Source organism: Candidozyma duobushaemuli, assembly GCF_002926085.2.
Source record: "Candidozyma duobushaemuli strain B09383 chromosome Unknown A_B09383, whole genome shotgun sequence".
Classification (NCBI taxonomy): Eukaryota; Fungi; Ascomycota; class Pichiomycetes; order Serinales; family Metschnikowiaceae; genus Candidozyma; species Candidozyma duobushaemuli.
The window spans coordinates 3,108,871-3,125,473 of NW_020289901.1; the positions used below are offsets into that span (position 1 = coordinate 3,108,871).

Here is a 16,603-nt window from a genome sequence, read left to right on the forward strand (position 1 = left end):
ATGAAGAGAAAAATAAAAGGTGAATCTGTAGAGACTGTCGAAAAGCGGAATTGCGATTATTTTCTATAAGACATCGATTCAGTTGACAAGTGCTACCAGCACGGTTCCGCATACCTAGAGAATGGCTGCGAAACTCAGTAGATCGGCTACACCGAACTCTGAAACCTGATAGTCATTGGTCAACATTCAAACTCCAAAAGGCAAAACACAATAGGCGTATTCGTCTAAGTTGAATTATTCTAAATGCACAGGGGCATCAATGGTCAGTCTACATTGTCAGCCTCTGGTTTCTACAGGATGGACAAAGTGCCCCTATCACCGCTTAACTCCAAAACGCCGGATTGTAGAGGGAAGAAACTGCTCAATTGCGTTGGATCTATAACACTACCAGTGCTGCCTGACCGATACCAACTTGAACCCATCAAACCAGCTTCTTCATACATCTCCCATTCAGACGCCATCTAGCTTGTGCCACAATAACAGGGTGTTACGAGCAACAAGACGTAATGTGCTTGGCGATGCGCTATTGAAATCCTGCTTATGCCACGGACGCTGTCAAATAAGCGGTGCCAAGGATTCAAAATTGAGGCTTCTGTTGCTCTATCGCTTATCTCTTCGGAGTGGGGTTTGCCAGGATTCGTTTCAGCAGACGTCTTGAAATTCACCGTTTGTTTCAAAATCACGATAAGCACACTCAAAGGGATTATCACCCTGAAAACGCCGCATGGAATAAATCCGTCAGATGCAACAACTTCTAGTAGGCTTGCGTTATCGCACCGCATCCATTAGCCATCGAACCACTGCACCAAACTGTGGCTGGCACTTTTAGATTATCGATAATGCCAAAGGAATGAATTATCTCGATTTGGTGATTTTTGGATTTTCGTAGTTGAGATTTCAATCGAAAAAGACTCCACCCTAACGGAACTGACTGGCGGGTACGGCTTATCTCTACTCTTATCAGGCAACCTTCCTTTTTGGTCCGGTCGCTTTCATTAGCCAAAGAGGATTTTGAAGCTCTTGCAGGGCCAATTTCCTCGGCACAATGAACAAATTGGCCTGATTTCTATAAAAGCTTGGCCATCCACGGATTTTTGCAGCCAGCGACATGAGCAAAAACGAAAGCGGTTCGTTTGAAAAGGAGTCTCAGAAAAAGACTCTTGGTGTCAGCGTCAAGGATGTGGAGTCCTTGCTTTCCGTTAGTGTCGAAGATAATGTCTTTGAAGCAGAACACAACCTCGAAAGAGGCCTCAAACAACGCCATATCCAGATGTTGTCCTTGGTGGGCGTTTTCGGCACGGGTTTGTTCTTGTCGAGTGGAAAGACGTTGGCGTTGTGTGGAAATGTTGGAATGGTGCTCTCGTACCTTTTCATCGGTATTCTTGTCGGTTTGAACCAGCTTGCCATGATCGAATTGTCCTGTTTGATGCCTGTGACTGGCTCATACATCAGACACGGAGAGCACTTTGTGGATCGTGCGTTTTCTTTTGCGTTGGGCTGGATTTGCGTTTACCAGCAGATTCTTCCAAGTGAAATTGCAGCCACTTCAGTGGTAATGGGGTACTGGAGCGACTTGAATCCTGCCGTTTGGGTCACAGTTTTCCTGGTGATCATTATCGGCTGCAACTCGTACAGAATCCGTTTTTACGGAGAAATCGAATTCTTTTTTGGCGTGCTCAAGATTCTTTTGATTTCTGGTCTCATCATAGTTTCTGCTGTGATGGACTTGGGTGGTGTGGCCAATGTAGACAGAATCGGATTCCGTTATTGGAAACAGACCCCATTCCGAGAATACTATACCGATGGAGGCCTTGGGAAATTCTTGTCCTGGTGGAAAGCAGCTGGATCTGTTGTTTATGCCTTTGGTGGAGTCAACTCTATTTCATTCTATGCTGGAGAAACCCAGAAGCCCAGACACTCCATTTACACTGCTGGCAAGCGTATTTTCTTCAGAGTTTTTACCCTATACCTCCTCACCGTCTTCGGACTTACGCTTATTCTTCCAGCTGACCACCCCAAAATCGCCAACACTACCGGAGACTCCACAGGCTCACCTTTCGTCATTGCTATCCAAGACGCCGGTATCAAGGTGCTTCCAGATATCATCAACGCTATTGTGTTGACGTCGGCTTTTTCTGCTGCAAACTTGAGTTTGTTCAAAACCTCCAGAGACCTTTTTGCATTGGCTGCAAAGGGCCAGGCTCCCAAGATGTTCATCAAAACCAACAGATTTGGATTACCATATTGGGGTGTCATCATTGCCGCTTTGTTCATGCCTTTGGCTTATATGAGCACCAGTTCCAGTGCGTCGACTGTGTTTGGCTGGTTCCAGAACTTGACCAGTTCCAACCTTCTTATTACCTGGATTTCCATTGACGTCAACCACATTGCACTCCAAAAAGCCTTGAAAGCACAGGGATACAGCAGAGACGATTTGCCATATAAGATGCCATTTGCAGATTACGGAGCATGGATATCGTTGGCCTTCTTCATTCTTCTCCTCTTGACCGGTGGGTATTCGAACTTCTTGAAGGGCAACTTCGACATTTCGTCTTTCTTCAGCGCCTACTTCGTGATTCCCCTCTACGCCGTTTTGTTCTTTGGCTGGAAGATCTTCAAAAAGACCAGTATCAGAAAGTCGCTGGAAGTCGATTTGCAGTCTTTATTCAAAGACGTCGAGGAGAACCCAGAAGAAATCCCCCACCAAACCGTGGCTGGAGACTTATCAAGTACTTGTGGGAGTAAACTTAATAGAGAGTTCCGTCAAGGGACTTGCGCTTGAATACACCAATGAAGCCTCCGCCCACGACCTTCTCACCTACCTTCGGGCGGCAAATATCCACTCTTTCGCCTGTAGCTTTAGTCTGTACTGAAGTTACGTCCCATTCTCGCGTAGCACCGCCGTTACCAGGTGGAAGTTCAACTGCACGGACCATCATGAGGTCGATTCTCTCCTCTGCCAAGGTTTGTTTGCATTTTAGAAGCTGTGTGATGGAGGGGCAAAAAACCACAATTGTGCCTTCGAGTGCAAGCGCTTTGGCCAAATCACCAAGGTATAGCTGTGGATCCGGTAGATCTAGGAAAGCACCATGGAGGGTGATTCCAGACTTTTCCAAATATGCCAGCGGAGACTCGGCAATGGAGAATTCAACATCTCCAGAAAACCTTCCCCTCTTGTACATTTCCACGTTGTGCTGTCCCATTTCCTGGTGTGTTCTGTTTCTGTCCACTGAGTGAAGAATGGCTCCTCTGAGCGAAGGATCTTTAAAATGACGTGCTAGGGCATTGGCAGCATGTAGGTGGTGGCAAATCGCCAAAGTCAAAGATCCATTGCCTGTTCCTGCCTCAAGGAAGTGTCTCTGCTCATCGCCAAACGGATCTATATCCCCCATCTGAGCTACCACAGCAGCATCCATAGCATAAATAGGCTGGGCTCTGCGGCGACATAACGAGACATACTCGTCGAGAGTTGGTTCTGTGACGACAAATTTGTCGGCAGCTGGGTTTTTCAGCGATCGGCTTTTCGTAAAAGGAAGGTAGATGCGTTTTGGTTTCCCAATGATGTCGTTGTGGCTCAAAGAGCCATTGTGGGTGGTGACGGATTTGTCTTCTTTCAAAGGCACAAGAAAAGCGTGATCGAGGTTACGGAGCGGACGGCAGATAGCCACATCTCCTTCACGGAAGAGGGAACGGAGTAGGGAAGTAGGTCGCATGTGGATCTTGACATGTAGGATTATCAAGAGATGGATGCGATGAGGTTGTGAAAAGTCGGGGTCCCTGGGGTAGTTTTGGCGGATTGAGGAGAAATCCGGGCAATTGAGTCAAAAAGTGCTTTGATAAATTTGAGTTGTTGGAAAATTTGGATTTTCTTGATGGAGTACTGAGTTCACTGCTGTGCTACCTATGATGGAGGATGTCCATAGAGAGGTGAATGATATTCTAGAACTGAACTCTTCTCTATAGAAACTACCTCATGAAGTATAACGATCATTTAGCAAGACGAATTGATTCTTCTCTTTACTTCGCCCAATACATCAGTCAGAACTATCGTAGACACTATTTTGCAGCCATTTCGTGATATCGATAACCAAGTAACATATCACCACCAGACTTAAATCGCCAAAAGTTCTTGGATGGACCATTTCGTCTGAATAGAGTATAGCCAATCTCAATCGTTAAACGCCCTACACATCTCTTCATGCTGTCTTCCGTTACTATGGTACAATGCTATCTAACTCCTCCTCTGCTTCTTGTGCTTCTTTTCGATCAGCTTGCCGCTGGCACCGATCGTGATGTTCACCTTGGGCGGAACGTCAAAGCCAAACGACTTGGCCACCTTCACCAAGTCCAACTTGTCTATCTGGTAGACCGTCTTGAGATGATGTGAGGCGTATGCTTGCAAGTACGATCTGTAGCCGTCCTTGGCGCTCTGGTGCAACCAGTAGTTGCTTTTGATCAATTTCGTCAACTGGCTCTGCACGTTGGCGATCTTGTTGGCAGGGAACTCGTACTCGTTCAATGGCACATTGGCGGCTTTCAAGTATCTCAAGAAACCCAACTCGTTGGGCGTCAAGAACATCAACGACTTACCCTTACCCTCGGTACCTCTGGCAGTACGACCCACTCTGTGGATGTAGTCTCTTGGGTCATCTGGAGGATCGAACTGGATGATCCAGTCGACAGCAGGAATGTCAAGGCCTCTGGCTGCCACATCGGTACAGATCAAGATACCTTGTTTGGCGTTACAGAATTCAAAGAAAGTATTCGTTCTCTTGGCCTGTTTTTGCTTACCGTGAAGGTCCAAAACAGGCAAATCGATGTAGTTCAACAACTCACCAAAGTACTTGACACAGTTACACGACGAAAGGAACACAATGATCTTCTTTTTGGCGTTCCTCTTGAGGAAGGAAAATAGAAGCAAGAAACGCTTGTCACTTTCGCAAACGACGTAGCCCTGCTCCAAACCGTCGGCTGTGGAATCAGCGTTCTCTGGAACGACATTGATGTAGAGGGGTCCAGGTCTCAAGGACATTCTGGCCAAATCCTCCACCTTGGTGGTTTGCGTGGCAGAAAACAACATCGACTGTCTGTTTTCATTGGGCAAGATCTTGATGATCTGCTTCATCTCCTCCTCGAAACCAATCTCCAAAATTCTGTCAGCTTCATCGATAACCAACGCCTTCAAGTTCTTGAACACAAAACCTTCAGTGTTCTGCAAATGATCCAAAAGTCTACCGGGCGTGGCAATCAACAAGTTGACACCCTTGATGAGCTTTTCAGCTTCCTGTCTTCTGTTGGCACCTCCAATGACAATACCAAAAGTCTGACTGTGGTGCTCCATGAGCTCCCTGGCAACACCAAAAATCTGAAGCGCCAACTCTCTGGTAGGCGAAATGATAATCACACCAGTACCGTTTCTGGGCTTGAACTTGAGCGAGTACAAGAGCTCAATAGCTGGAATCAAGAAAGCCAACGTTTTGCCGGAACCGGTCTTGGCAGCTCCCAACACATCACGGCCGGCCAAAAGCGGAGGGATGGTCTTGGCCTGGACCTTGGTCATTTTCGTGAAGTTCATTCCTCTGATGGCTTTCATGGTGGGTTCACTGAGATCGGCTTTCTCAAAGTCGGTGTTAACGTCAACCTCGGTCTCGTCCTCTGCGGTCCTTTCCACCGTTGGCTTGATGGCCTTATCCTGAGCAGCCTGCTTGGCCTCGGCCTTCTCCTTTTTGGCCTTCTTCTTGGCCTCCTTCTGAGCATCAGGGTCCTTGATGTCCTGGCCCAAAAGCTCGGCTACATCGTCGAATTCGCCATCGACTTCGTCAACAAGCTGGTCAGTCTCGACTTCGTCATGGGTTCTCTTGGGAGCCTTCTCGGCGGCCTTGGGCGCCTCCTTCTTCGATTTCGACTTCTTCCCCATACTTAGTGCTAGAAATTTTTAGTGCGATGAGCATCGAAAAGTATGGTATCGGGGCACTGTGCAGGTGGTGGAGGTGGTGGTGCCAACCATACCTGAATTTTGAAGCATATAATGTTAGTTAAGGTGATTTGAAGCTGACAATTGGAACAAAGTACAGAGAGGAGCTTGTTTGCGAGAAAGTGGGGAATATACTTGATGTTTGATGTACCCTCTGATTGGCTGCGAAAAGCGACTCAGATGGATAGAGTTAATGGTAATGGACTATAAGTAGAAGATTTATCCATCTTATAAGTATTGAACTCTTTTGCTTAATAGATCAAAAGCGTCATAATCATGAAATTTGTAAAATGGATCATTCAAGCTCTTAGTGCTGTATCTTGATGAAATCCACCACACTGATTGAAAGGCGAGCTCGTAATTCAATCTAAGCCCATTCCCTATTTTAGTTACTTTGTAAAAAGCTCGAAATTTCCTTTTTCCGCTTCAATTGATATTGATCTTGATTTATGTGCTCCTCGCCTTTCAACAATGGCTGCAACCTATAAGCTACAAACCTGTCAACAGCTGCACTGACACCTGGAAAGCATTGAATCTTTTTAAAATCAAATCAAATCCTTTTCTTCCCAAACCCGCATTGTAAAATCGAAAACAATCACAAAATATCCCTGCCTTCACTTGCTGCTGGTGGCAAGGCCTGCAGGAATATCAAGACTCACACTCGCTACTACTTCCTTGCCCCACTAAGTTTTTCACACAGCAATGGCACAGTACTCTGTGACGTCCACCAAGCTGTATATGCAGGCAATGGCCCCCATGATGGAGGTCTTGTCGAAGTTGACGCTTTCTAGCGACAGGAAACACCCCAAAATAGACAAAGAGACCACCACCTCGACCACTGCCAATTCGTTCTTGCTGGATTTCAAGAACATCGACGTGCAGGTGGTGGATAAACTCACTGACTCAGCGTCAAGCCTGTCAAAGGTAGCCAAGGAAATAGCAGCCGAATGTAAAAGGGTCAGTTTGGCTCGAGGACAGGACGAGAATGATACGATATCCATTGTTAGAGGAGTTGTGGATAGCAACAACACCGATGAGGAGCTCCAGCTGGCTCTTTTTGATATACTTGGATTTGAAGAGTTTGACTTGATTTCTAAGATTGTGCAAAACAGAGATGCACTTCATGAAGAGGAGGATCAGGCTCCAGTTGATCCTGCCTCTTTGACTCCAGAAGAGAGAGTCAAGCTTCTCGTGAGTAATAGAGAGAAGCGCAAGAACGAGCTGTTGCTTCCGAAAATTACCTCCAAAGGTCAATACCCGCATGTTTTTAAGAAACCAGATGTAGGCAATGTCATTGCCATCACGGGAAAGTCATACTCCCTACCTGAGGGTACTACGAGGGCTAGTTTTCCTACTCATGAAGAGCTCATAATACCTTACCCTGAGAATGTCTCGAACAGATACATCAAAGACTCTCAATTGGTGAAGGTTGCCGATCTAGACTTCTTGTGCCAGGGAACCTTCAACAATTACAAGACATTAAACAAGATGCAGAGTTTGGTATACCCCGTTGCATACAACACAAACGAGAATATGTTGGTTTGTGCACCCACTGGTGCTGGTAAAACCGACGTTGCATTGCTTACTATTCTTCATACGATAGGTCAGTTTGTGTCGGAAGTTGATGATGGTGTAATCGATGTGGACTACGATGAGTTTAAAATTGTGTACGTAGCTCCACTCAAAGCATTGGCTGCTGAAATCGTGGAGAAGTATGCACAGAAATTGAAGTGGCTTGGTATCACAGTTCGTGAACTCACGGGTGATATGCAACTTAGCAAGGCTGAAATCATGACAACTCAGATCATTGTGACCACACCAGAAAAGTGGGATGTTGTAACCAGAAAGCTGATTGGTGACGATGACTTGGTAGCCAAGGTTAAGCTTCTCATCATCGATGAGGTCCATCTTCTTCATGAAGATCGTGGTTCTGTTATTGAAACACTTGTTGCTAGGACGTTGCGTCAGGTTGAGTCAACCCAGCAAATGATCAGAGTCGTTGGTCTTTCCGCCACCTTGCCTAATTACATGGACGTTGCTGATTTTCTAGGAGTCAACCGTAATATCGGTATGTTCTTCTTTGACCAGCTGTTCCGTCCATGCCCTCTTAAACAGGAGGTTTTAGGTGCTAGAGGAAAAGCAGGATCCAAGACCGCTAGAGAGAACATCGACAGAGTCTCGTACGATAGACTTCTTGATCACATTCTGGAAGGTCGCCAGGTCATGGTGTTCGTCCACTCCAGAAAAGATACTGTGAAAACTTCCAGAAGTTACATTTCCATGGCACAGGCCAAAGGTGAGCTTGGCTACTTTGACGCCTCAGATACGTGTGATTCATACGACCGATTCAAAAGAGAAATGGGAGCTAAGAACAGAAATAAGGATATGAAGGAGCTTTTCCAGTACGGCTTTGGAGTGCATCATGCTGGTATGCTTCGATCAGACAGAAACCTCACTGAAAAGATGTTCTTAAGCGGAGCCATCAAGGTGCTCGTTTGTACTGCCACATTAGCCTGGGGTGTCAATTTACCAGCTGCAGTGGTCATTGTGAAGGGTACCCAAGTCTACGATGCCAAACAGGGTGGTTTTGTCGATTTGGGAATCTCAGACGTTATCCAAATTTTTGGTCGTGCTGGTAGACCACAGTTCGAGAAGTTCGGTACCGGTATCTTGTGTACCACCAGTGATCGTCTTGATCACTACGTTTCATTACTTTCTCAGCAGCACCCAATTGAATCGAAGCTTCTGGCAAAGCTTATCGATAATTTGAATGCAGAGGTCTCCCGAGGAACAGTCACCACTATAGACGAAGGTGTGCAATGGCTTGGCTATACTTTCATGATGGTGAGAATGAGACAGAATCCATTTGCGTATGCCATTGAATGGCGTGAACTTGAAGAGGATCCAACTCTTACCATGAGGCGAAGAAAGATGATTATAGACGCTGCACGGAGACTCCATTCCCTTCAGATGATAGTATTTGATGAAAACTCAGGAGCCTTGGTTCCTAAAGATTTAGGCAGAATTGCATCGGACTTCTACTTGCTCAATAACTCCATCGAAGTGTTCACGCAAATGCTCAATCCACTCGCAACAGAAGCCGATTTATTGTCTATGATCAGTATGAGCAGTGAATTCGACAACATAAAGTTCAGAGAAGAAGAAAAGGTCGAGTTGACGAAGCTTGTGGAAAATGAAACACCTTGTCAAGTCGGAGGCGAAGCTGAATCAGCACCATGGAAAACAAATATTCTTCTCCAGGCATTTGTGTCCCAAACTCCACTCAAAGATTCTGCCTTGATCTCAGATCTGAACTACGTTGCCCAAAATGCTGCAAGAATCTGCCGTGCTTTGTTCTTGATAGGTATCAACCGTCGTTGGGGTGCATTTTCAAAAGCTATTCTTTCAGTCTGCAAATCGGTCGATAGACGCATGTGGGCATTTGACCATCCTCTTGCCCAGTTTGACCTTCCAGAGCATGTATTGAAGAACATTCGTGCAAAGAACCCATCTATTGAGACCCTTCGAGACCTTTCAGCACCGGAGTTGGGTGACTTGGTCCATAACTCCAATTCAGGAAAGACGTTGTACAGATTGATCAGCAGATTCCCATATTTGGAGATCGATGCAGAGATCTTCCCTATTACCAGCAATGTCATCAGGATGCATGTGGTATTAGATCCTGACTTCGTATGGGATGAACGGTACCACGGCAACGCTCAATTCTTCTGGGTGACTGTGGAAGAGTCAGAGGATACAAAGATTCTTCATGTTGAGAAGTTCATTTTGCGCCGCAATTCTATGAAAAGTCCTCATGAGCTTGATTTCATGATTCCTCTTTCAAATCCACCACCAGCTCAAATCGTGGTCAGGGTGCTTTCCGATACTTGGATAGGTTCTGAGTCGCTGCACTCGGTATCTTTCCAGCACCTCATCAAACCTACAAACGAAACAGTCAGAACGAACCTTCTTCGTTTGCAGCCTCTTCCTATCACAGCATTGCACAACGAAAAGATTCAGTCTGTCTATGATTCGAAGTTCCGTTACTTCAACCCAATGCAGACCATGACGTTCCATTCTCTCTACAACACAAACTCCAATGTTTTTGTTGGTTCACCTACTGGTTCAGGTAAAACGGTGGTTGCTGAATTGGCGATCTGGCATGCTTTCAACGAATTCCCTGGTTCCAAGATTGTCTACATTGCTCCTATGAAAGCCTTGGTGAGGGAGAGAGTCGAGGATTGGAGAGCTAGAATCTGCAAGCAAACGGGTCACAAACTAGTAGAGTTGACTGGTGATTCTTTACCTGGAGCAAAGGAGGTTAGAGAAGCAGACATTATCATCACGACCCCCGAGAAGTTTGACGGTATCTCTCGTAATTGGCAAACCAGAAAGTTTGTGCAAGAAGTCTCGTTGGTTATCATGGACGAAATTCATCTTTTGGCCAGTGACAGAGGCCCCATTTTGGAGATGATTGTTAGTCGTATGAACTACATTTCATCTCAAACAAAGAAGCCTATCCGTCTTTTGGGTATGTCTACGGCTGTTTCTAATGCCATTGATATGGCTGGTTGGCTCCGTGTGCGTGAAGGTCTTTTCAACTTTCCACAGTCTGTTCGTCCTGTTCCATTGCAAATGTACATTGACGGATTTCCAGATAATCTCGCCTTCTGTCCATTGATGAAGACGATGAACAAACCAGCTTTTATGGCAATCAAACAACACTCTCCAACAAAGCCTGTTTTGATTTTCGTTGCCTCTCGTCGTCAAACGAGACTCACAGCTCTTGATCTTATTCATTTGTGCGGTATGGAACTGAATCCTAGACGGTTTGTGAACATGGACGACATGGAGCTCGCTGATGTGTTGGAGAAGGTGAAAGATGAAACATTGAAATTGTCTTTGCAATTTGGTATGGGTTTGCATCATGCCGGTTTGGTAGAATCCGACCGTCAAATAGCACACAAGCTTTTTGAGGCTGGAAAGATCCAAATCTTGATTGCAACTTCCACTTTGGCCTGGGGTGTCAACTTACCAGCTCACTTGGTCATCATCAAGGGTACCCAATTCTTTGACTCCAAGATCGAGGATTATAGAGATATGGACTTGACCGATATTCTTCAAATGATGGGAAGAGCTGGTCGTCCCGCTTTCGATACAAGTGGTATCGCCATAGTCTACACAAAGGAGGCTAAGAAGGTGTTCTACAAACATTTCTTGAATATTGGATTCCCCGTTGAATCGTCTTTGCACAAAGTTTTAGATAACCATATTGGTGCAGAAATTGCAAGCGGAACAATCACTACAAGACAGCAAGCTCTTGATTTCTTGACCTGGACATTCTTGTACAGACGTGCCCATAACAATCCAACGTACTACGGTATCGAAGATTTGAGTGACGTCGGAATTTCAAAGTATTTGGGTGGTCTTATTGACGATGCCATCGACAACCTCACGGAGTCTCGCTGTATCACTCATACGGGCAAAGACGAGCTTTTACCATCTCCATTCCTTCAGGTGTCCTCGTACTACTACCTTTCTCATCTTACTATCAGGACAATTTTGGGTAACATCAAGAAGGATTCCTCTTTCCAGGAATGTTTGAAGTTGTTGTGTCTCGCTACAGAATACGATGAGCTTGCTACGAGACATGGTGAAGAGCTCATAAATATGGAGATGTCGCAAGCAATGAGATACCCTGCTGAGGACATGGAGAAGGAGTTCATTTGGGATCCACACGTGAAAGCATACTTGTTGATCCAGGCTTTCATGAGTCGAGTCGATCTCCCAATTGCTGATTACGCTCAAGATACCGTTTCTGTTTTGGATCAAGCATTGCGTATTTTGCAGGCTTACATTGACGTTGCATCTGAGCTTGGCTACTTGAATGTTGTGTTGACTTTTGTGAAGTTGATGCAGTGTATTAAGCAGAGAATCTGGTACGACGAGGACCCTGTCACTGCCTTGCCTGGCTTGGAAGTGCAAAAGAGAAAAGAAAGTAACCTTGATCTCAAGAAAGTTGGTACGTCTAATAAGGGTGCTCTTTTCAAGATGGCTGAGAAGCTTGGTGTTGAGGACTTTGACGAAAAGGACGGAGTCAAGGAATTCGTTCGTATTGCCTCTCATTTGCCCACTGCTGGCCTTAAGGTGGAGCAGAATTCTCCAGATACATTGAAGGTGGAGCTTGAGCACGACAACTTCCCTCTTAACAAGGAGTTCAAGATGTACGCTCCACACTTCCCCAAGCCGCAAAGGGAATCTTGGTTTGTGATTATTTGCGACCAGAAGAAAGAGGAGCTCTTACTCATTAAAAGAGCATCTCCTCGACTCCATGGAAAGAAAGGCAAAATCGCCTGTTCCTTGGAGATTTTCGATGATATGCGTGATCAGGAAGTGGTGGTCCTTTGTGTCAACGATGCCATGGACATCAGCTACGAGACTACGCTCACTTTGCGCTAACGAATGATAATTAATGTACAAGATGCAATTAAGGTGTGGTTTACTCGAAGAACTCGTCTTCCTCCTCTTCCTGTGGTTTTTCCTGTGGGGCATCGATCTCCTCCTCTTGCTCTGGCAAGGTTGCATTCTCCACCTGCACTGTCTTACCGGCCAAGACGTCTTCAAAAGTGAAAGGTAGTTTTCCGCTGTCGATGAGCTCCTCCATCTTCTTACGGTATGCTAGTCTTCTTTCCTCGGTCCGCTGGGCACCCTTTTTGACATTGTCGTCCTGTTTGGCTTCAGCGCTGAGTTCTGGTGGATACAAAGAAACGTATTTCTCAGATTTGGGAAACATGAACACGTAAGCAGTGTCGATCTGGGCGTGCTTCAACACCTTTCTGGCTTTTTTGGTCTCCTTCTTGGACTCCGATTCGACTGCCTCGTTGTGGGCCTTGGTGGCTTGTTTGAGCCTTCTGATGGCCTTCTTTCTCTCAAAGAAACGGACCATGTGGTACTTCTTTGCACGCTCCTTTGTCTTCAAATTGAACTGTCTGTGCTTCAAATCAACCTTCAAGGCCTTCAAGGCTCTTTCCTTTTCGATTCTAATATCAGCAGGGAGATCGTCTTTTTGAAGCAAATTTTCTATATTTCTGATTTGCTTCTTGGCACGAACAGAAGAGCCGAAAACATCGCTGAGATCGGTGTTGTACCGGTCATACCGACCGTGAGCTTTAGGCATGTTCTGATAATTCAAGACTGCGATGCCTGAGAAGAGCTTGATGCCTGGGGTCTGGTGGTGTATGCAGGACGTTGATGGTGAAGCATCAGAAAGGTCACCAAATATCAATCAGGACCCAAATAGAGGCTTTTATTCTGAAGAAGGTGCCTCTTAAAGCTTATTGGATCAATGTTATTGTTTCACTCCATACTAGATGCCATCTTTGAGAACCAGGTATAGAACTCTTCAGCCCATAGGATAGATACTGACATGTACAGACTATAATCGGGGAATCCTGTCATTGCATAAAGCTTCTATTGATTTTGATGTATACTAGAAGAGAGACGAAAATATTCAAGTTCCCCAAGGTCATATTGATCATACTTCTTGTTATTTGAATTTTTCAGATTTCGCAGCCAAATGAACATCCACCATGCTCCATAGCTCAGCACTTTTCCCAATCTTTGTTTTTTTTTTTTTTTTTTTTTTTTTTTTTTTTTTTTTTAAGATCATACCATAGCAATATAGCCACTATTCTACACTTACCATCAAAAAATATGTAAATACCCGTCCTCCCTTGCAAACATCTTTCAACTATAATTATCCAGCTATGTGGTGTACGGGTGCACCACTGCACTAGCATCGAAAATCTACACCTATTCTACCTACATCGAATCACTAATCCAGATCCAATGGGAGCCCTCGAAAAGATCGCCCAAATCCAGGATGAGCTTGCACGTACCCAAAAAAACAAAGCCACAGAGTACCACATTGGTCTCTTAAAGGGTAAGCTTGCCAGGTTCAGAAGAGAGCTTCTAGAGCCTCAACCTGGTGGATCATCTGGAGGAGGACAGGGTTTTGAAATTGCCAAAGCTGGAGATGCCAGAGTTTCGCTTATTGGTTTTCCTTCTGTGGGTAAATCTTCATTCCTTTCACAGGTCACTAACACCAAATCGGAGACTGCCAACTACGAGTTTACCACTTTGACCTCTGTTGGAGGAATCCTAGAATACAATGGTGCCGAGGTGCAGATTGTGGATTTGCCAGGTATCATTAAAGCTGCCTCTCAAGGTAAGGGGCGTGGTCGTCAGGTCATTGCTGTGTCGAGAACATCGGATCTTATATTGATGGTTTTGGATGCAACCAAGGGTGGAGAGCAAAGACAGATTTTGGAGAACGAATTGGAGACTATGGGCATTCGCTTGAACAAGGAGAGACCCAATATCTCGCTCAAGGTAAAGAAGACAGGCGGTGTCAAGTTGAACTCAATCACGCCGCCCAAGTACCTCGATGAAAAGATGGTTACTGCCATTTTGAAAGACTACAAGATCCACAACGCTGATGTGCTCGTAAAGGACGAAAACGTCACCGTGGACGACTTTATCGACATCATCAACGACCAGCATATCTCCTACATCAAGTGTCTCTACGTTTACAACAAGGTGGACGCTGTGTCTCTAGAAGAAACGGACCGTTTGGCCCGTGAGCCCAACACGGTTGTTATTTCGTGTGAGTTGCAATTGGGCATTGACGACTTGAAGGAGGAGATCTGGCGTCAGTTGGGTCTTGTGAGACTTTACACGAAAAGAAGAGGCGTGATGCCCAACTTCGACGACCCCATGGTTGTGCGTGCCAACTCCACGATTTTGCAGGTCTGTGATGCCATCCACAGAGAGATGAAGAATCAGTTCAGGTATGCGTTGGTGTGGGGCTCAAGTGCCAAGCACTCGCCACAGAAATGTGGACTCCAGCATCCGGTCAACGATGAGGACGTTGTGCAAGTTGTGACGAAGTAAGTTGTGGGAGCGAATTTCGTTGTAATGTCAATTGAGCATATTGATAAAAGTTGGCTTTGCACCTACTGAAGTGATGTTCACAGTGAGGCAGTCGCAGTGGCCTGCCATCGACAATTACCATTGTTGAAAGACCTCAAAGGTGTACCGGGCAGGTTTTTGACTTCAGGCACTGAATTGATGCATTAGTGCTTAGATAATGCCGAAGCTTTTGCATTTCTGCCTAGGACCACCAAGGCGTTGATGTTCTCATGGTTGCAAAAGATGAAGATATATAAAAGAGACGAATAGCATAATTGCTTGTGTAGCAGTTTGACACAAAACAAAAACTCTCCTTCTACTCTTATTTTCTACCAGTTGGCTTATTACCTGGATATCTCATTCTTACATTTTCATGAATCGCATGTCCTATTTCGCAGCCATTTCTTGAACCGACAGTAGAACTACTGTACCGACAAAATAGCTTAAATTCTAACTAGTTAATTCATTCTTCTAAAATAACTTTTTTAAAACAATTCTCTTCAATTTCAAATCATTTTTTTCATAGATATACAATTTCTTTTATTTCCACCTCCTGATACTACTACCGATTTGGTGCGCGTCTGATATCAACATGGACTCTGCAGAAGAGGATCACGGTCCTGAGGTATTCGAAACCAGCGACGTCGAGAGCGAAAGCGGAACCAATCATGTTGAAGAATCCAGTGAAAGCATTGCACGTGATGCTTTGGCCCCGCCTCTGGACGCCGTTTCCAGCTATGAATCTTCAGCTCTCAGTGACGAATTGACCTTGGTTGATTTCCTGGGAAACGTGGCGAGGAGATTGGCTCAAAGTGGCTATAATGTGGAGAAGCTTGGCGAAACGAGGAAACAGAAGTTGGCCAGAATTGCCCGGGAACTCGAGGAGTTGGAGAAAGAGGAGCCTTCTGAAGTTGAGGTATTGGCTGGAAAGTTTCGTGAATTGAAAGCTGGGGAGGAGAAAAGCGGTGATTTCGATGTTGGTGTTGGAGATATTTTCAAGAACATTGAGTCTGCCTTGAAGGAAAGGTCAACAAAGGAGTATTCTGAGTCCAATGAGGTTCTACGATTGGAAAAGAGGATAGCCGAGTTGGAAGAGGCGATTGGGTCCAATGAGGACACGCCCACAAGCATCAGAAACATCCTAAATAACGCAAGTCGAAAGGTGAATGTCTTGTACGATCACGAGGAGGAGATCGCCGCCGTCCAGACCGAAATCAAGCTGCTCAGTAAAGACATGGAGGCTTTGGCTGCCAACAGGCGTATGGCCCAAATCTCTAGTGGCTCCAAAGAACCCCTGTGGTGCCAATCAGCTTTGATCATAAAGTTTCGTCTTTGTATGACAGGTTGACTGAGTTCGACAGAGTCAACGCCATAGTGCCTCTGATGATAGCCAGACTACGTTCGCTCAACAGTGTTCATGCTGAGAGCGGACATGCTGTTGAATGTGTTGCTACCTTGGACAAGACATTGAGCAGTTTGGCGCTGGATTTGAAGAAGTGGGACGATTCGGTGGACAAGATAGATAGGAGTCTTGTGGAGCAGAGTGAGGCGTTTGAGAAGAACGCTAAGGTTTTTCAGAAGAAAATGGAGGATGTGATGAGTCGTATTGACAAGATCGAAGCCAAGAAGGTTTGATCAAGGCCGGCGGTGAGTCCATTG

General features: G+C 45.4%; 7 protein-coding genes across 7 annotated transcripts; 4 read left to right on the forward strand and 3 right to left on the reverse strand. All coding sequences in view use genetic code 12, as the record gives it.

Moving 5' to 3' along the window:
• Window positions 1-1,108: 1,108 nt before the first annotated feature.
• CXQ87_001401 (uncharacterized protein) lies at window positions 1,109-2,745 on the forward strand (the record flags this gene model as incomplete). Its single annotated transcript, XM_025479940.1, has 2 exons — window positions 1,109-2,710; window positions 2,731-2,745. The coding sequence occupies 2 exons, from the start codon at window positions 1,109-1,111 to the stop codon at window positions 2,743-2,745; spliced, it is 1,617 nt and encodes a 538-aa protein (XP_025339413.1).
• A 73-nt stretch (window positions 2,746-2,818) lies between these two features.
• Window positions 2,819-3,713, reverse strand: CXQ87_001402 (uncharacterized protein; the record flags this gene model as incomplete). Its single annotated transcript, XM_025479941.1, has 2 exons — window positions 2,819-2,857; window positions 2,880-3,713. 2 exons carry the CDS (start codon window positions 3,711-3,713, stop codon window positions 2,819-2,821), a joined length of 873 nt encoding a protein of 290 aa, XP_025339414.1.
• A 518-nt stretch (window positions 3,714-4,231) lies between these two features.
• On the reverse strand, window positions 4,232-5,917 carry HAS1 (ATP-dependent RNA helicase; the record flags this gene model as incomplete). The annotated part of the gene is made up of 1 exon (XM_025479942.1): window positions 4,232-5,917. The coding sequence occupies one exon, from the start codon at window positions 5,915-5,917 to the stop codon at window positions 4,232-4,234; it is 1,686 nt and encodes a 561-aa protein (XP_025339415.1).
• A 759-nt stretch (window positions 5,918-6,676) lies between these two features.
• Window positions 6,677-12,433, forward strand: CXQ87_001404 (putative RNA helicase; the record flags this gene model as incomplete). Its single annotated transcript, XM_025479943.1, has 1 exon — window positions 6,677-12,433. The coding sequence occupies one exon, from the start codon at window positions 6,677-6,679 to the stop codon at window positions 12,431-12,433; it is 5,757 nt and encodes a 1,918-aa protein (XP_025339416.1).
• Window positions 12,434-12,473: 40 nt separating this feature from the next.
• On the reverse strand, window positions 12,474-13,151 carry CXQ87_001405 (uncharacterized protein; the record flags this gene model as incomplete). The annotated part of the gene is made up of 1 exon (XM_025479944.1): window positions 12,474-13,151. The coding sequence occupies one exon, from the start codon at window positions 13,149-13,151 to the stop codon at window positions 12,474-12,476; it is 678 nt and encodes a 225-aa protein (XP_025339417.1).
• Window positions 13,152-13,822: 671 nt separating this feature from the next.
• On the forward strand, window positions 13,823-14,926 carry CXQ87_001406 (uncharacterized protein; the record flags this gene model as incomplete). The annotated part of the gene is made up of 1 exon (XM_025479945.1): window positions 13,823-14,926. The coding sequence occupies one exon, from the start codon at window positions 13,823-13,825 to the stop codon at window positions 14,924-14,926; it is 1,104 nt and encodes a 367-aa protein (XP_025339418.1).
• A 610-nt stretch (window positions 14,927-15,536) lies between these two features.
• Window positions 15,537-16,579, forward strand: CXQ87_001407 (uncharacterized protein; the record flags this gene model as incomplete). Its single annotated transcript, XM_025479946.1, has 2 exons — window positions 15,537-16,203; window positions 16,269-16,579. 2 exons carry the CDS (start codon window positions 15,537-15,539, stop codon window positions 16,577-16,579), a joined length of 978 nt encoding a protein of 325 aa, XP_025339419.1.
• Between the last annotated feature and the right edge of the window lie 24 nt (window positions 16,580-16,603).